Below are 17,438 nucleotides of genomic sequence, written 5' to 3'. Positions count from 1 at the left end.
GTTGTTTTCTACTGCTTTGAAAAAAGTTTGAAAAACACTTGTTTTACAAATGAGGGACCAGTGTTCCAATGAGGTATAGTGATTTATTGAAGCTCACATAGCTGGTAGCTGCTTAGTGCAGAAACAAGACTAGAATATGTATCCACATTCTCAGTCCCTATAGTTTTTTTCTTTTCTATTGCACTATTTTATTCTGCTTCACGTTAGGATGAAATCCATTTTAGTCAGTCTCAAGTTAAATTGCAACCATTTCAGAGAAGCATAATCATCATTACATATAAAGAGCCCATTTGATCATTGCTATTTTAATTCTTTCCAAATTAAATTTTCTGTTTGGTTTTGCTGGCATATAGAAACACTTTTTCCTATAATAAACTTGTGTTGATAAATCATACTAAATTCATTTATTAATTCTAATGTTTGTAGATTCTTTTGAATTTTCTACATACACAATCACATTGTCTACAAATAACATTTCTTACTTACCAATAAATATTCTATAATCAAAAACTAAGAATCTATACATTCCTAAGGGGGGCAGCAATTTTAAGCAATTAATCTAAAGGATTCTTTAAAATGGAAAGAGATTTCTATGCAGTAGCAATAGCTACTACAATAGCCCTTGAATTGAAAACTCACTGAAAATTTAGGACTCTGTGTAACATCCAACACCCAGAGTTTCAGGGTTACTACTGATTGGTGTAATCATTTGCAAAGTTCAAGTTCCAGAGAACATTTATTTTGACAACACTCTAGGTGTTGCTAGGCCTCTGGGATATGACAGCATTGCCTTGTGTTAGCTAGCAATAAGAAAAGAAGCTTTGTTTGGATTAACATATATACCCTCTTCATTGTGCATACCTATTTTTTCCTCAATAATTTGCAGGTTAGGTCCGAGGACACCACAAACTCTGCTTAAAGGTGAGTAATATGATGATTTCATTTTCAATCTTAATATTTCAAAATTGTTAATCATGTTTCCAACAAAATTACCATTTCATGCATAAAAATATGTAACTCAGACTATAACCATTTCTTTGTCTTTCTTTTTTATAATTGCTTTGTTTAAATCTGAAAAGAACCAGAGGTCATGTTTTTTAAACAAATGTCATTCCAGAGGACGTTTGAGATCAAGTTTCTCTATGAGTTAAATTAGTTAAAAGTAAAGCAAACATACTCTTTAGCCAAGGTCAGTCATGCACCTGGACTACTCAGCTTACCTTGGAGATAGTAAAGGTAGAAAGATAGAAAGGCTCATTTCTTGAGCCTCTGGGCGTGCACAGAAAAAATAACAAGAAATAAGAAATTCAGTAAGTTTACATGGAGATGTAAAGGAAGAACCTATAGCTGGGGATAAACTAGAGCATCCTCAGAAATCTGTTGGGTAAGATATGCTGAACTGCCTTGCAGACAAATGGTTCATGTGAGTAAAATACATTAGAAAGTGACAGGTTAGAATAAGATGGGCTTCATTTTAATTGAAATTCTCTAAATGCTCATAAAGCTATCATCAATGGTTCAATGGGATCACTATTTTTGGAAAACTCAAGAGGGGATGGCAACTATGAGAAAACTAAAGAATTTCTGCTCTTCTACTATGGCACTGAAGTGGAAGATTTTTTTCCTATCTTCCTGTATTCACCGAACATTCTTTTATTCTATGTTTGTATGAAAATTGTACAGTAATGGGTAAAATGCCTGCATGTAATTTTAGATACCTCCAGAATGCCAAGAGATGTGGAAATTAATAAATAAGAAACCATATAATACAATATGCTAGGCCATCATAACAAAAAAATTCAGAGAAGTAATTATTTTTATTTGAATAAAAATTCTTGCTGGGCTTGGTGGCTCACGCTTGTAATCCCAGCACTTTGGGAAGGCCGAGGCAGGTGAATCACGAGGTCAGGAGTTCAAGACCAGCCTGGCCAAAATGATGAAACTCTGAGTCCACTAAAAATACAAAAATTAGCTGGGTGTGGTGGCAGGCGCCTGTAATCCCAGCTACTCAGGAGGCTGAGGCAAAGAACTGCTTGAACCCAGGAGGCTGAGGTTATAGTGAGCTGAGATCCTGCCACTGCAGTCCAGCCTGGGTGACAGAACAAAACTCTGTCTCAAAAAAATAAATAAATAAAAATAAAATTGTTTTAACATAAAACAATTTGTATTCCTAACAATAGAATATTAAAAAAGAAAAGCTACCAATTATCTCTTTCATTAGTACCCCATCAAATAAGTTTCAATGTTACCATCTTAATTTATATCAGGCTCCATATTGCCTCAGAACAGTTATAGCTTAAAGAGCGATCAGAATATTTTATAAGGGTTCTGTTTTTGCAGTTTTTGATGATAATTGGAATAAAACTCACCCATACCTTTCAAGCTTTTGGAAGTTAAAAGATAGTGTCTGCTGCGAACTGAGAACTAGTAATCTCTCGCAATTTAACTTCTCCAAATTATTTACATGAAAATTTCACCAGAGGCTTTAAGAATGTGTTTTCTCTACAATTGAGAGAAATATTCTGGAAGATATCTGTCTTGTCCAACATCTAATAAGAAAAAAAAAAATAAACAAAAAGGATCTATTTAGTTTTTCTTGCTGAAAAGGTCCCTGTATGAGAAAATTCCAATTTTGGCAGTGGGGGGCAAGGGTGAAGTGTATAGGGGAGTGGCTTCTCTAGTCTATCTAGTGGTTGAAAGGAAAGCTTCACATTATTTGGGAGCCTCAGCTCCCAAATATTTGGAACTCACATTATATGTCTGATCACAACTTAAATTCTATCTGGCTACTCTTGTCCCAATACCCTGTGGTTCTGTGTTGCTGAGAAAAACCAGGAAAGGCGAGTTACTTACCGACAAACTAGAATCAGCTTGCAAGTGGAGTGGGAAAAAAAGCCCCTCATTTTTTTTATTATACGTTAAGTTCTAGAGTACATGTGCACAACGTGCAGATTTGTTACATATGTATACATGTGCCATGTTGGTGTGCTGCACCCATTAACTCGTCATTTACATTAGGTATATCCCCTAATGCTATGCCTCCTCCCTCCCCCCACCCCACTACAGACCCCGGTGTGTGATGTTCCCCACCCTGTTTCCAAGTGTTCTCATTGTTCAATTCCCACCTGTGAGTGAGAACATGCAGTGTTTGGTTTTCTGTCCTTGTGATAGTTTGCTCAGAGTGATGGTTTCCAGTTTCATCCATGTCCCTACAAAGGACACGAACTCATCATTTTTGATGGCTACATAGTATTCCATGGTGTATATGTGCCACATTTTCTTAATCCAGTCTATCATTGATGGACATTTGGGTTGGTTCCAAGTTTTTGCTGTTGTGAATAGTGCTGCAATAAACATATGTGTGTATGTGTCTTTATAGCAGCATGATTTATAATCCTTTGGGTATATACCCAGTAATGGGATGGCTGGGTCAAATGGTATTTCTAGTTCTAGATCCTGGAGGAATCACCACACTGTCTTCCACAATGGTTGAACTAGTTTACAGTCCCACCAACAGTGTAAAAGTGTTCCTATTTCTCCACATCCTCTCCAGCACCTGTTGTTTCCTGACTTTTTAATGATCACTATTCTAACTGGTGTGAGATGGTATCTCATTGCGGTTTTGATTGGCATTTCTCTGATGGCCAGCGATGATGAGCATTTTTTCATGTCTCTGTTGGCTGCATAAATATCTTCTTTTGAGAAGACATTTCTCAAATGTCAAGTGTCTGTTCATATCCTTTGCCCAATTTTGATGGGGTTGTTTGATTTTTTCTTGTAAATTTGTTTGAGTTCTTTGTAGATTCTGGATATTAGCCCTTTGTCAGATGGGTAGATTGTAAAAATTTCCTCCCATTCTGTAGGTTGCCTGTTCACTCTGATGGTAGTTTCTTTTGCTGTGCAGAAGCTCTTGAGTTTAATAAGATCCCATTTGTCAATTTTGGCTTTTGTCGCCATTGCTTTTGGTGTTTTAGTCATGAAGTCCTTGCCCATGCCTATGGCCTGAATGGTATTGCCTAGGTTTTCTTCTAGGGTTTTTATGGTTTTAGGTCTAGCATTTAAGCTTTAATCCATCTTGAATTAATTTTTGTATAAGGTGTAAGGAAGACATCCAGTTTCAGCTTTCTACATATGGCTAGCCAGTTTTCTCAGCACCATTTATTAAATAGGGAACCTTTCCCCATTTCTTGTTTTTGTCAGATTTGTCAAAGATCAGATGGCTGTAGATGTGTGGTATTATTTCTGAGGGCTCTGTTCTGTTCCATTGGTCTATAACTCTGTTTTGGTACCAGTACCATGCTGTTTTGGTGACTGAAGCCTTGTAGTATAGTTTGAAGTCAGGTAGTGTGATGCCTCCAGCTGTGTTCTTTTGGCTTCGGATTGTCTTGGCAATGCGGGCTCTTTTTTGGTACCATATGAACTTTAAAGTAGTTTTTTCCAATTCTGTGAAGAAAGTCATTGGTAGCTTGATGGGGATGGCATTGAATCTATAAATTACCTTGAGCAGTATGGCCATTTTCACGATGTTGATTCTTCCTGCCCATGAGCATGGAATGTTCTTCCATTTGTTTGTGTCCTCTTTTATTTCATTGAGCAGTGGTTTGTAGTTCTCCTTGAAGAGGTCCTTCACATCCCTTGTAAGTTGGATTCCTAGGTATTTTATTCTCTTTGAAGCAATTGTGAACGGGAGTTCACCATGATTCAGCTCTCTGTCTATTATTGGTGTATAGGAATGCTTGTGATTTTTGCACATTGATTTTGTATCCTGAGACTTTGCTGAAGTTGCTTATCAGCTTAAGGAGATTTGGGGCTGAGACGATGAGATTTTTCTAAATATACAATCATGTCATCTGCAAACAGGGACAATTTCATTTCCTCTTTTCCTAATTGAATACCCTTTATTTCTTTCTCCTGCCTGATTGCCCTGGCCAGAACTTCCAACACTGTGTTGAATAGGGGTGGTGATAGAGGGAATCCTTGTCTTGTGGCAGTTTTCAAAGGGAATGCTTCCAGTTTTTGTTCATTCAGTATGATACTGGCTGTGGCTTTGTCATAAATAGCTCTTATTATTTTGAAATACATCCCATCAATACCTAGTTTATTGAGAGTTTTTAGCATGAAGCGTTGTTGAATTTTGTCGACGGCCTTTTCTGCATCTATTGAGATAATCATGTGGTTTTTGTCTTTGGTTCTGTTTTTATGATGGATTACATTTATTGATTTGTGTAAGTTGAACCAGACTTGCATCCCAGTGGTGAAGCCAACCTGATTGTGGTGGATAAGCTTTTAGATGTGCTGCTGGATTTGGTTTGCCAGTATTTTACTGAGGATTTTTGCATCGATGTTCATCAGGGATATTGGTGTAAAATTCTCTTTTTTTATTGTGTCTCTGCCAGGCTTTGGTATCAAGATGATGCTGGCCTCATAAAATGAGTTAGGGAGGATTCCCTCTTTTTCTATTGATTCGAATAGTTTCAGAAGGAATGGTACCAGCTCCCCCTTGTACCGCTGGTAGAATTTGGCTGTGAATCCACCTGGTCCTGGACTTTTTTTGGTCGTTAAGCTATTAATTACTGCCTCAATTTCAGAGCCTGTTATTGGTTTATTCAGGGATTCAACTTCTTCCTGGTTTAGTCTTGAGAGGGTGTATGTGTCGAGGAATGTATCCATTTCTTCTAGAATTTCTAGTTTATTTGTGTAGAGTTGTTTATAGCATTCTCTGATGTTAGTTGGTATTTCTGTGGGATTGGTGGTGATATCCCCTTCATCATTTTTTATTGCATCTATTTGATTCTTCTCTCTTTTCTTCTTTATTAGTCTTGCTAGTGTTCTATCAGTTTTGTCAATCTTTTCAAAAAACCAGCTCCTGGATTCATTAATTTTTTGAAGGGTTTTTTTATGTCTCTATGTCCTTCAGTTCTGCTCTGATCTTAATTATTTCTTGTCTTCTGCTAGCTTTTGAATGTGTTTGCTCTTGCTTCTCCAGGTCTTTTAATTGTGATGTTAGAGTGTCAATTTTAGATCTTTCCTGCTTTCTCTTGTGAGCATTTAGTGCTATAAATTTCCCTCTACACACTGCTTTAAATGTGTCCCAGAGATTCTGGTATGTTGCGTCTTTGTTCTCATTGCTTTCAAAGAACATCTTTACTTCTGCCTTCATTTCGTTATGTACCCAGTAGTCATTCACGAGCAGGTTGTTCAGTTTCCATGTAGTTGAGTGTTTTGAGTGAGTTTCTTAATCCTGAGTTCTAGTTTGATCGCACTGTGATGTGAGAGGCAGTTTGTTATAATTTTTGTTCTTCTACATTTGCTGAGGAGTGCTTTACTTCCAACTATGTGGTCAGTTTTGGAATAAGTGTGACGTGGTGCTGAGAAGAATGTATATTCTGTTGATTTGGGGTGGAGAGTTCTGTGGATGTCTATTAGGTCCGCTTGGTGCAGAGCTGAGTTCAATTCCTGGATATTCTTGTTAACTTTCTGTCTTGTTGATCTGTCTAATGTTGACAGTGGGGTGTTAAAATCTCCCATTATTATTGTGTGGGAGCCTAAGTCTCTTTGTAGATCTCTAAGTACTTGCTTCATGAATCTGAGTGCTCCTATATTGGGTGCGTATATATTTAGGATAGTTAGCTCTTCTTGTTGAATTAATCCCTTTACCCTTATGTAATGGCCTTCTTTGTCTCTTTTGATCTTTGTTGGTTTAAAGTCTGTTTTATCAGGGACTAGGATTGCAACCCCTGCCTTTTTTTGTTTTCCATTTGCTTGGTAGATCTTCCTCCATCCCTATATTTTGAGCCTATGTGTGTCTCTGCACATGAGATGGGTCTCCTGAATACAGCACGCTGATGGGTCTTGACTCTTTATCCAATTTGCCAATCTATGTATTTTAATTGGAGCATTTAGCCCATTTACATTTAAGGTTGATATTGTTATGTGTGAATTTGATCCCGTCATTATGATGTTAGCTGGTTATTTTTCCCATTAGTTAATGCAGTTTCTTCCTAGCATCGATGGTCTTTACAATTTGGCATGTTTTTGCAGTGGCTGGTACAAGTTGTTCCTTTCTATGTTTAGTGCTTCCTTTAGGAGCTCTTGTAAGGCAGGCCTGGTGGTGACAAAAATCTCTCAGCATTTGCTTGTCTGTAAAGTATTTTATTTCTCCTTCACTTATGAAGCTTAGTTTGGCTGGATATGAAATTCTGGGTTGAAAATTCTTTTCTTTAAGAATGTTGAATATTGGAGCCCACTCTCTTCTGGCTTGTAGAGTTTCTGCCAAGAGATCAGCTGTTATTCTGATGGGCTTCCCTTTGTGGGTAACCCGACCTTTTTCTCTGGCTGCCCTTAACATTTTTTCCTTCATTTCAACTTTGGTGAATCTGACAATTATGTGTCTAGGAGTTGCTCTTCTCGAGGAGCATCTTTGTGGCATTCTCTGTATTTCCTGAATTTGAATGTTGGCCTGCCTTGCTAGGTTGGGGAAGTTCTCCTGGATAATATCCTGCAGAGTGTTTTCCAACTTGATTCCATTCTCCCTGTCACTTTCAGGTACACCAATCAGACATAGATTTGCTCTTTTCACATAGTCCCATATTTCTTGGAGGCTTTGTTCATTTCTTTTTACTCTTTTTTCTCTAAACTTCTCTTCTCACTTCATTTCATTCATTTGATCTTCAATCACTGAAACCCTTTCTTCTATGTGATTGAATTGGCTACTGAAGCTTGTGCATGTGTCATGTAGTTCTTGTGACATGGTTTTCAGCTCCATCAGGTCATTTAAGGTCTTCTCTATGCTGTTTATTCTAGTTAGCCATTCGTCTAATCTTTTTTCAAGGTTTTTATCCTCTTTGCAATGGGTTCGAACATCCTCCTTTAGCTCAGAGAAGTCTGTTATTACCGATCATCTGAAGCCTTCTTCTCTCAGCTGGTCAAAGTCATTCTCCGTCCAGCTTTGTTCCATTGCGTGCAAGGAGCTGTGTTCCTTTGGAGGAGAAGAGGTACTCTGATTTTTAGAATTTTCAGCTTTTCTGCTCTGTTTTCTCCCCATCTTTGTGGTTTTATCTACCTTTGGTCTTTGATGATGGTGACATACAGATGGGGTTTTGGTGTGGATGTCCTTTCTGTTTGTTAGTTTTCCTTCTAACAGTCAGGACCCTCAGCTGCAGGTCTGTTAGAGTTTGCTGGAGGTCCACTCCAGACCCTGTTTGCCTGGGTGTCAGCAGCGGAGGCTGCAGAACAGCGAATATTGCTGAACAGCCAATGTTGCTGCCTGATGGTTCCACTGGAAGCTTCGTCTCAGAGGGGTACCTGGTCGTGTGAGGTGTCAGTCTGCTCCCACTGTGGGGTGCCTCCCAGTTAGGCTACTCAGGCATCAGGAACCCACTTGAGGAGTCAGTCTGTCCGTTCTCAGATCTCAAACTGCGTGCCAGGAGAACCACTACTCTCTTCAAAGCTGTCAGACAGGGACATTTAAGTCTGCAGAGGTTTCTGCTTCCTTTTGTTTGGCTATGCCCTGCCCCCCGAGGTGGAGTCTACAGAGGCAAGAAGGCCTCCTTGAGCTGTGGTGGGCTCCACCCAGTTCGAGCTTCCTGGTCACTTTGTTTACCTACTCAAGCCTCAGCAATGGCGGGCGCCCCTCCCCCAGCTTCACTGCCACCTTGCAGTTAGATCTCAGACTGCTGTGCTAGCAGTGAGAGAGGCTCCGTGGGTGTGGGACCCTCCGAGCCAGGCGCGGGATATAATCTCCTGGTGTGCCATTTGCTAAGACCATTGGAAAAGCACCGTATTAGGGTGGGAGTGTCCCGATTTTCCAGGTACTGTCTGTCTCAGTTTCCCTTGGCTAGGAAAGGGAATTCTGTGACCCCTTGTGCATCCCAGGTGAGGCGATGCCCCGCCCTTCTTCAGCTCACACTCCGTGGACTGCACCCACTGTCCAACAAGCCCCAGTGAGATGAACCCGGTACCTCAGTTGGAAATGCAGAAATCACCCATCTTCTGTGTCGCTCACACTAGGAGCTGTAGACTGGAACTGTTCCTATTCGGCCATCTTGAATAATGCCCAAAACCCCTTCATTTTTATGACTGAGATAGTCTAGGACTGTAGCAGCATATCTATGAGTCAGAGTAAAAAGCTTGGGTAAAAAGCATAGGTAGTATTTTCAATTTCTTTCTACCCTCCCAGACAGTGATAAAGGCTTCTATTTCTTTATGTCTCATTCAATGCCTAGCAGCATACAATGAATACCCAAATGTGTGTTCAATCCATTTTAAATTGAAAGACATATTTGGCCATACGTCAATGGATTTGGTTACTTTTATTCTGACATTTTTCTTTGAGCTTGTAGAAGAGTTTGAAAAGCTTACTGATAATCCCAGCACTTTGGGAGGCCGAGGTGGGCTGATCACGAGGTCAGGAGATCAAGACTGTCCTGGCTAACACAGTGAAACCTCATCTCTACTAAAAATTCAAAAAATTAGCTGGGTGTGGTGGTGAGCACCTGTAGTCCCACCTCCTCGGGAGGCTGAGGCAGGAGAATGGCTGAACCTGGGAGGCAGAGCTTGCAGTGAGCCGAGATCACACCACTGCACTCCAGCCTGGGTGACAGAGTGAGACTCCATCTCAAAAAAAAAAAAAAAAAAAAAAAACAAAACTTACTGATTTATTATCAAGAAATACCCTAGTTTCTGAACATACTGAAACAACAATTTTTATATCTGATCTCAAGCTCTTGGCTTAAACCAAGATTTATCAAATGACGAACCCCATTTATTTTTACTGAGGTATCCTTCATCAAAACTAAGAAACATAAACTAACCACATAGAAATATAATCAGAAACTCATCCTCTGAGACATGAGAGAGACATATTTTAGCAGGGCAATTTGGAAATATCTGTTAAAAAGGTGTGACCAACAGCTACTATTAAATTTGTAACATTCTTAAAAGTTATTACTAATTTGAAAAGCTAGTATTTATTAAGTGATGATTCTATGCCAATAATTGTTCTAAGCAGTTTACCTGAACCTTCTTACTGAATCCTAACAAAAGCTTTATGAGGTAGTTATTACTCTTATTTTATAGAGAGTGAAACTGAAACAGAAAAATTAGGTGAATGGCATTTAACTTTTTAAAGTAAAAGTTACTACTATATTAATTATAGCAGAATTATTGATACATACATATATGAATAATGTTGCATGTTTCATTAGAGATATAACGATCCATCTGGCAATAACAGGGGGTGGGTATGGTTTTGCAAATAACTCATGGATCTTCAAGACCATAAGTGAGAACCACTGGTCAAAGATTTTTCTGCTCAACCTGTTGTGGCCTGAGTGGTGGAGCTCCAGGCATCTCGATGCTCCAGTAACACAGTACTTAGGATTGTTAGAAACTCAGTGAAGGGCTACACCTCATTCAAGAACCAGGGTTCGTGAGCTCCCACTTGACCTTCAGCCTCAACACTATTGCACTGCCTTGAGCCTCATTTTATCTCCATAAAATGAAGGAGTTTGACCTGGAGGTTTCAAAGATCCTTACCAGCTCTTATTTCTCTGACTTTATATGGAGTCAGGGAACATTCTCTTTAGCAGGTTTCCAGCATGTCAGAAAGAAGAGCTTCCAGAAGAATGATCCAAACTTTCCCAGTCCCAGAAAAGTAGGAACAGCTGAAATGTACTTGAGACTATTGCTCACACAAAAGGAGCAGGTGTTTTGAGAAGGATAAGATTGTATAAGTCTAAAATACTTTTTGGAATGAAATGGATTACAAATACATGCTACATACTTTGTCTTGTAGCCTATCACTAACCGTTTGAAGAAACTTACTAGTCCTGGAGGTTGTGCCTATGGTAATCGCCACCCTAAAAATCTTTAAAAATAGGATTTGTACTCATGAGCATGTGAATTTGTAGGTGTTGACTTGCCTTAAGGAAGGCAGAAAAATGTGCATATTTTCTAAAATTGCATTTGAATCTGTGACTCAGGATGACTTGTGAAGGTTTACCCTTGAAAAAGCATTTGATATGTAGTATATATTCTTTCATTTTAGGGCTTGGGGACTCTCAAGGCATGGCCAGATGCTCTGTCTTGTACTTCATCCTGCTGAGTGCTCTAATCAACAAGGGCCAAGCCTGCTTCTGTGATCACTACCCATGGACTCAGTGGACCAGCTGCTCAAAAACTTGCAATTCTGGAACCCAGAGCAGACACAGGTCGGTGTGAACTTTGTGGCTTTTCTTTGTGCCCTGGAAGGATTCAAGGATGAAGTCAGCAACATCAGGAGTGCCACACTAAGCAATGGGAATATATATATTATATATTAATATATGAAATATATATTATATATTAATATATGTAATATATATTATATATTAATACATGTAATATATAATATATTATATATTAATATATGTAATATATTATATATTAATATATGTAATATATTATATATTAATATATTAATATACATTACATATATTAATATATATAATATATTATATTTTATATATTATATATTATATATTAAAATATTATATATTATATATTATATATTAATATATTATATATTATATATATTAATATATTATATATTATATATATTAATATATTATATATTACATATATATTAATATATTATATATTACATATTATATATTAATATATTATATAATATATATTATATATTAATATATTCTATATTATATATTATATATTAATATATTCTATATTATATATTAATATATTATATATTATATATTATATATTATATTATATATTATATATGTAATATATATTACATATAATATGTAATATATTAATATATTAATATATTAATATATTACATATATAATATGTAATATATATTAATATATTAATACATAATATATATTAATATATTAATATATTATATATATTATATATCTTTCTCTCTCTCTCAAAGTAAGAACTTATAAATTTGGATGAAATTTGAAGTCTTTCTCTTATGAGGTTGAAAGGAAGTCTACTTTTGTTCTCTCTACAAGAACGAGGGGTTTCAAAGAAATTTAATTAAGAATCTGTGCAACACTTTCAGTTGACTATTTAACTTGCTTTGAATCACTACCCAAGCTTTTTTTCAATCAGCATACAACTCTGCTTGCCTATAGTTAGGGAGTTAATTATAGAGAATTTTCTACTCATTAAATAGACTCTAACAGGACCTCAATTGAGCAGAACTGCTAGCTATTAGCTTGATTGTTGGCATATACAAAATGGCAACAAAACTGTTCTTTCTTGATAACATTTAATAATTCAGTCTTTTCACCAATTCAGACTTCTCGTCCCCCACAGTTTCTTTAACTCTGTTAAATGTTTCTGTACCATGGAGATGCTCACATGTTAGGGGAGAAAAGCATATATTTAATGTGTTTTAACCATTACAGAATTTTTTAGGATCCTTATTTTAGAAAACTATGTTTACATATGTAGTGTGAATCTCATTAAAATTACCAATTGACTTCCCCAATAAACCATCTACTACATATGTGAAAACAGATTTGTTTACAATATTCCTGTATTCAAGAGTCCTTCAGTAGCTCCCTGCTGCCTACAAAGAACAGCAAATATTCCTGGCCAGTCACACAAGCTCCTCCCTGGAGAGCTACCTGGACATGCTCTCTTCTGCCTCAAATCTTTGCACATGTCGCTTCCTCCAAATTCCCTTCCGTCTGTTACCTGGAGAATTCACGCAAATTATGCAGGATGTTTCTCTCATGTCACTTTCTCTTTGAATCTTTAGCCCCACAGCACCTTGTGTTGTCCTCCTCCAAGCAATTTGCAGGATTTTTCTTTCCTTTCATCTTTCCTTGCCTTCCAGTCCATTCGAGGAGGTCCAGCATGGCTGGCTTCATGGTGTAACATGTGCAGTCACACAGGCCCCACACTTAGAAGGGCTTCATGCTTGGCTTAATGATCTGCCATTGCTGTCTTGAAGTTCTTAGTTTTGAGCAAGAGGTTTCCCATTTTCATTTTATGCTAAGCCTCACAAAGTACGTCCTGAATTCTATTAAGTGGTGAGAACTGCATATATGCCAACCTGCCTAATTTTTCCATGAAAATTTTCTTTCTTTTCTATTTATTGTAGTTAATGCTCAATGATACTTTGATTATGGAGCAGGATGTATGGTGAATACACTCATTCTAAGCAACTTCTTCTTCATGGTTACAGACAAATAGTAGTAGATAAGTACTACCAGGAAAACTTTTGTGAACAGATTTGCAGCAAGCAGGAGACTAGCGAATGTAACTGGCAAAGATGCCCCATCAACTGCCTCCTGGGAGATTTTGGACCATGGTCAGACTGTGACCCTTGTGTCGAAAAACAGGTAGGCAACCATGGGCATTTTCAGGAAATACGAATCACAATAGAGGACTCTGATTCCCTTACAGGCTTAACAGCATAGTAATGCTGAATTACTTCAATTTCTGAAAATCAACTGTCCCAGCTTCCATTGAGGGAAAATTCCATTTAACACTTTTGTGGGGGGAAGAGGGGGTTTATTTTATGTATTTTACTGTCTTAAGAACACAAAAAGGAAATTTTGCTCCCAGTATTGGTATTGTAGTTACCCGGTTCTGAATTCCACTGCCTGTGCCTTCTGAGAATTCTGAAAGCAAAAGTGTATACAGATCGAGTAATCCTTATCCAAAATGTTGGTATCAGAAGTGTTTTGGATTTTGGATGCTTTGTGGATTCTGAAATATTTGCATATACATAATGTAGTAGCTTGGGGATGGGACACAGTCTAAACATGAAATTCATTTATGTTTCATATATACCTTATACATATAGCCTGAAGATAATTTATACAATATTTTTAATAATTTTGTTCATGAAACAAATTTATGATAAGTATTTACATATACAATACTCCACTGTGGCATCATGTTGGCACTCAAAAATTTTTAGATTTTGGAGCATTTTGGATTTTAGGTTTTCAAACTAGGTATGCTCAACACATACTTAAAACAAAAAACAAAAAAAAAAAACAGGGTTTTAGTCCAAGGTTTTAAACCAGAGAGAAATGAGGGAAATTAATCAAAACCTTCACTCCTTGCACTTCCTCTACATTCCCCCTCCTCACGGCAATCCCTCAATTTGTTTATTGTTCCCAATTGGAATATTTACCCACCACAAACTCATTCCTGTAAGGGCATCGGCCAATGTGAACCACAGTCAGGGCCGTGCTGAGCATTTACACAGCAGGGAAGAAAAAGAAACTCATTTGTGGGACAGCAACTTTCTGAGGGGAACTGTTCTAGGTCCCTTTCATGTGTAATCTTATTCAAACTTCACATCATATTGTGTTTCTCTACCCATTTTACAGATGAGAAAGTTATTGCTCATTTGGGGTTAAGTAATTTGCCCAAGAATACACCCATTAATTAATAAATTGAATTTTTCTGACTTCAAAGTCAGTAATTTTTAGTCCTATCATATTTCTCTTCTGCCTTGACTCACCGTTTTACTACTCGCCATTTAAAATCTTTTTAAAGTGTAGACTACATTAGCACTGTTTTTCACAGGGACTCTCTTATGCAAAAGAACCTCAAAATTATTTCACATTTATCCCTTCACACTATCTTTAAGATATAGAAAGGCTACTGTTATGGCCTGGAGGAATTTACTGTACTCAAGAGACTCTCAGCAAACATTTATACATTTTATTTTGAAAATGTATAAACCATATGGTTTCAGAGTTATAAGAAGCCTTAGAAACCTTTTTAACCCACTTCCTCATTTTACTGGTTGGGAAACAGAGGCCCACAGAGGTGATTATTTCCCTAAGGGAGCATAATAATGGAATTGCAAGAATCATTAGTAAAATATAAGAAATATTACCATAGGAAAAATCACTATTGTGATTGAGAAGCCCAGTTTTCTTAGATACATTTTGACCTTGACCCTGCCTCAGAGTTATATCTTTCTCTTCTTTCCTTTCAGTCTAAAGTTAGATCTGTCTTGCGTCCCAGTCAGTTTGGGGGACAGCCATGCACTGAGCCTCTGGTAGCCTTTCAACCATGCATTCCATCTAAGCTCTGCAAAATTGAAGAGGCCGACTGCAAGAATAAATTTCGCTGTGACAGTGGTAATGTATTTTTGTTAAATGTTCAGTCCCCACTAAAAATAATTTGACTAAATCAGAGTTACTCCAATTAACTAACAGTAGAATCCATCACAGAGAAATCCCACCACATTTTAAGCAAAGTGGAATGGGAGTGTTATGCTGCCAATTCCCAAGATATTCCACTGTAAAATTATGGCTTTTCAGTTATACCATTTTGACCACTTACCTGATCTGCACAAATCTATAATCAGGATAATTTTTTTTTAAATGACATATTTTAAAAGATTTCTAATATAATTTATTATGGCAAGAATATTAAGATATCGTGTTGGAAGATGACTAGAGATGATGTAGAAAACTTTCTTGACTGGCTCTAAAATTAATTCCAAAAGAGTAAGTCAAAAGCACATACACAAATGAGCATGGCTACATTTCAATAAAATTTTCTTTACAAAAACAGGTGGCCATAGTTCAGGTCAGTTTTAGCCTACAGGCCATACATAGTTCGTTGACCTCCTATCTAAACAGTCAACTTAAAGTTACAATAAAATTAAATTTCAGATGAATGAAATCTCTATCATTTCTGTGTACTCTGAGATATCCTGAAAAGTAAAGTATTTATAACTAGATAGCAAATTTCCAATTCCATAGAAAATTGACCCAAGACCTTGGAACCCAAGTTTTCCCCTCTTACTCCCTGCCTCCTGCCCTCAGCTTTGCCAGCTTTTTCTGAATGTCAGACAGGAATCCTGGGGTCAGGGTTTTCCCCTATCCACCTCCACCCCAAACCTGGAATACGAGAGCAGGATGTGAGTAGGGAGATATACTTTGTGTCTATATAAATAAGGTCATGTCACAAATTGACAAAAGAGGGAATCAGAGCAAAATCCAAATGACAATGGCTGAGGGTAATACAGACCTGATCATTATATCCAGAGTATCAAAATCAAGATCTAGAACTGAAGTATAACTATTTGAAGCTTGAAAGATGGTTTTTACTACATATAAGCAAAAAAGATTCTTATTCAGTAGATGATAAATCTATGAAAAATTACAAAGGAGCTGCATTCAGGCCAAAAATACTCAAAGTTTGAGAAGCCTTGAGATGCATCCATTGGTCACCAATTTATAATGAACAATTTTAGAAAAGTTAGCAGTGTAAGCACAGCTGATCGCCAGTTCATCAACAGTTATGTCCATAACCATTGATTTTCAAATAACTGTACTATGAAGAGGTGTCTGTAATGGTTGGTAAGCGGCTGCTACTCTGTACTCCCTGAGCAACCCATGCCCTGCTTCCCAGAGCCCAAAATCCCTAGATCTTTTCATGATCCAGGAACTGATTGGTAAATCCTTGTCACAGATGTAGTTGGCATCCATTCTGACTGGGTGATGCCATAGCCTTTTGGTTGTTAAATATTCCATTGAAGATGGTATACTATTTTGCTCTCCTAAAAGCATCTACTAATGCCACTGTCAATGGGAGTGAGAGGTTTATGAATGATTGTTTTTCTGACTCAAGATGATACTTGGCCCTCAATTAACAAAGAACTATCTCTCCTGAAAAGATTGACCATCTTGCCTTTCCTCCATTATGACTGATGTTCAGAGTCTCCCAAGAGTCCCCAAGACTAAATGGATTATTTTGATGTATACGTGGATTTTTAAGAATTACCCATTATATTAATTCCCATGCAATATACCAACTCTTCTTTCAGAGTCCTAATTTTAAGCATAAAAGACTAGAGAATTTGCAGCTGGTTTTAAAAAATAATACTATTGCAGCGACACAAATCGTTTCCAATGGATAGGAAAAGTGTGCAATTTCTAAATGTATACATGGTTCCAAGTGTAAATGTATACATACATGTGCTGGCTAAGCATGCTGACTTCTGCAAATCCTGCAATATTCAAACTGTCCTTTAATTTCTCATTCCTTCTTTGGTATAGAATATATTTACGGCTTACAATATCTCTCCCCTTATGCTTTCTATTCCATAGAGTTTTTATGGCCTGGAACCATTCTCACCCATGTCACATCAGGCCTATTCCTAAACATCCCTCAAGAAGTATCCTCTTCCCTTCATCCCTGCCCTTGCTAATGGACTCTCTAAGATATCCCTATAAGTACTAAATGGATAGAATTTCTTGTATTCTCACAAATCTGGTACTCTGCTCACAAAGCTAAGCTAATGAGAACTATACTCTACATGTATATCCCTCCTTCTGTCTAATAAAGTGTGATTTTAGTGTAACCATATCAAAAATAGACCTTTGCTTAAATTTGTAAGTGCTAGGTTCAAAACTTTTTTAAAAATTTAACATGTATAGATT

General features: G+C 37.2%; 1 protein-coding gene across 2 annotated transcripts in view; it reads left to right on the top strand.

The window, feature by feature from the left end:
• The window catches only part of C6 (complement C6), a 134,710-nt gene that overhangs the window by 52,182 nt on the left and 65,090 nt on the right, over nucleotides 1-17,438 (top strand). The window contains exons 1-4 of one of the 2 annotated variants that reach the window (XM_024247180.2): nucleotides 831-921; nucleotides 11,048-11,210; nucleotides 13,205-13,361; nucleotides 14,981-15,125. In XM_024247180.2, the coding sequence (XP_024102948.2) occupies nucleotides 11,068-11,210; nucleotides 13,205-13,361; nucleotides 14,981-15,125 (445 nt within the window). In that variant the 5' untranslated portion in view covers nucleotides 831-921; nucleotides 11,048-11,067. Of the gene's footprint in view, nucleotides 1-830; nucleotides 922-11,047; nucleotides 11,211-13,204; nucleotides 13,362-14,980; nucleotides 15,126-17,438 lie in introns of those variants that run through there. The other variant, XM_024247179.3, reaches the window with a different exon arrangement.

Source organism: Pongo abelii, chromosome 4 (assembly GCF_028885655.2).
Source record: "Pongo abelii isolate AG06213 chromosome 4, NHGRI_mPonAbe1-v2.0_pri, whole genome shotgun sequence".
NCBI classification, from domain to species: domain Eukaryota; kingdom Metazoa; phylum Chordata; class Mammalia; order Primates; family Hominidae; genus Pongo; species Pongo abelii.
Note: the sequence above shows the minus strand (reverse complement) of the source record. Positions and strands in the feature narration are given on the sequence as shown.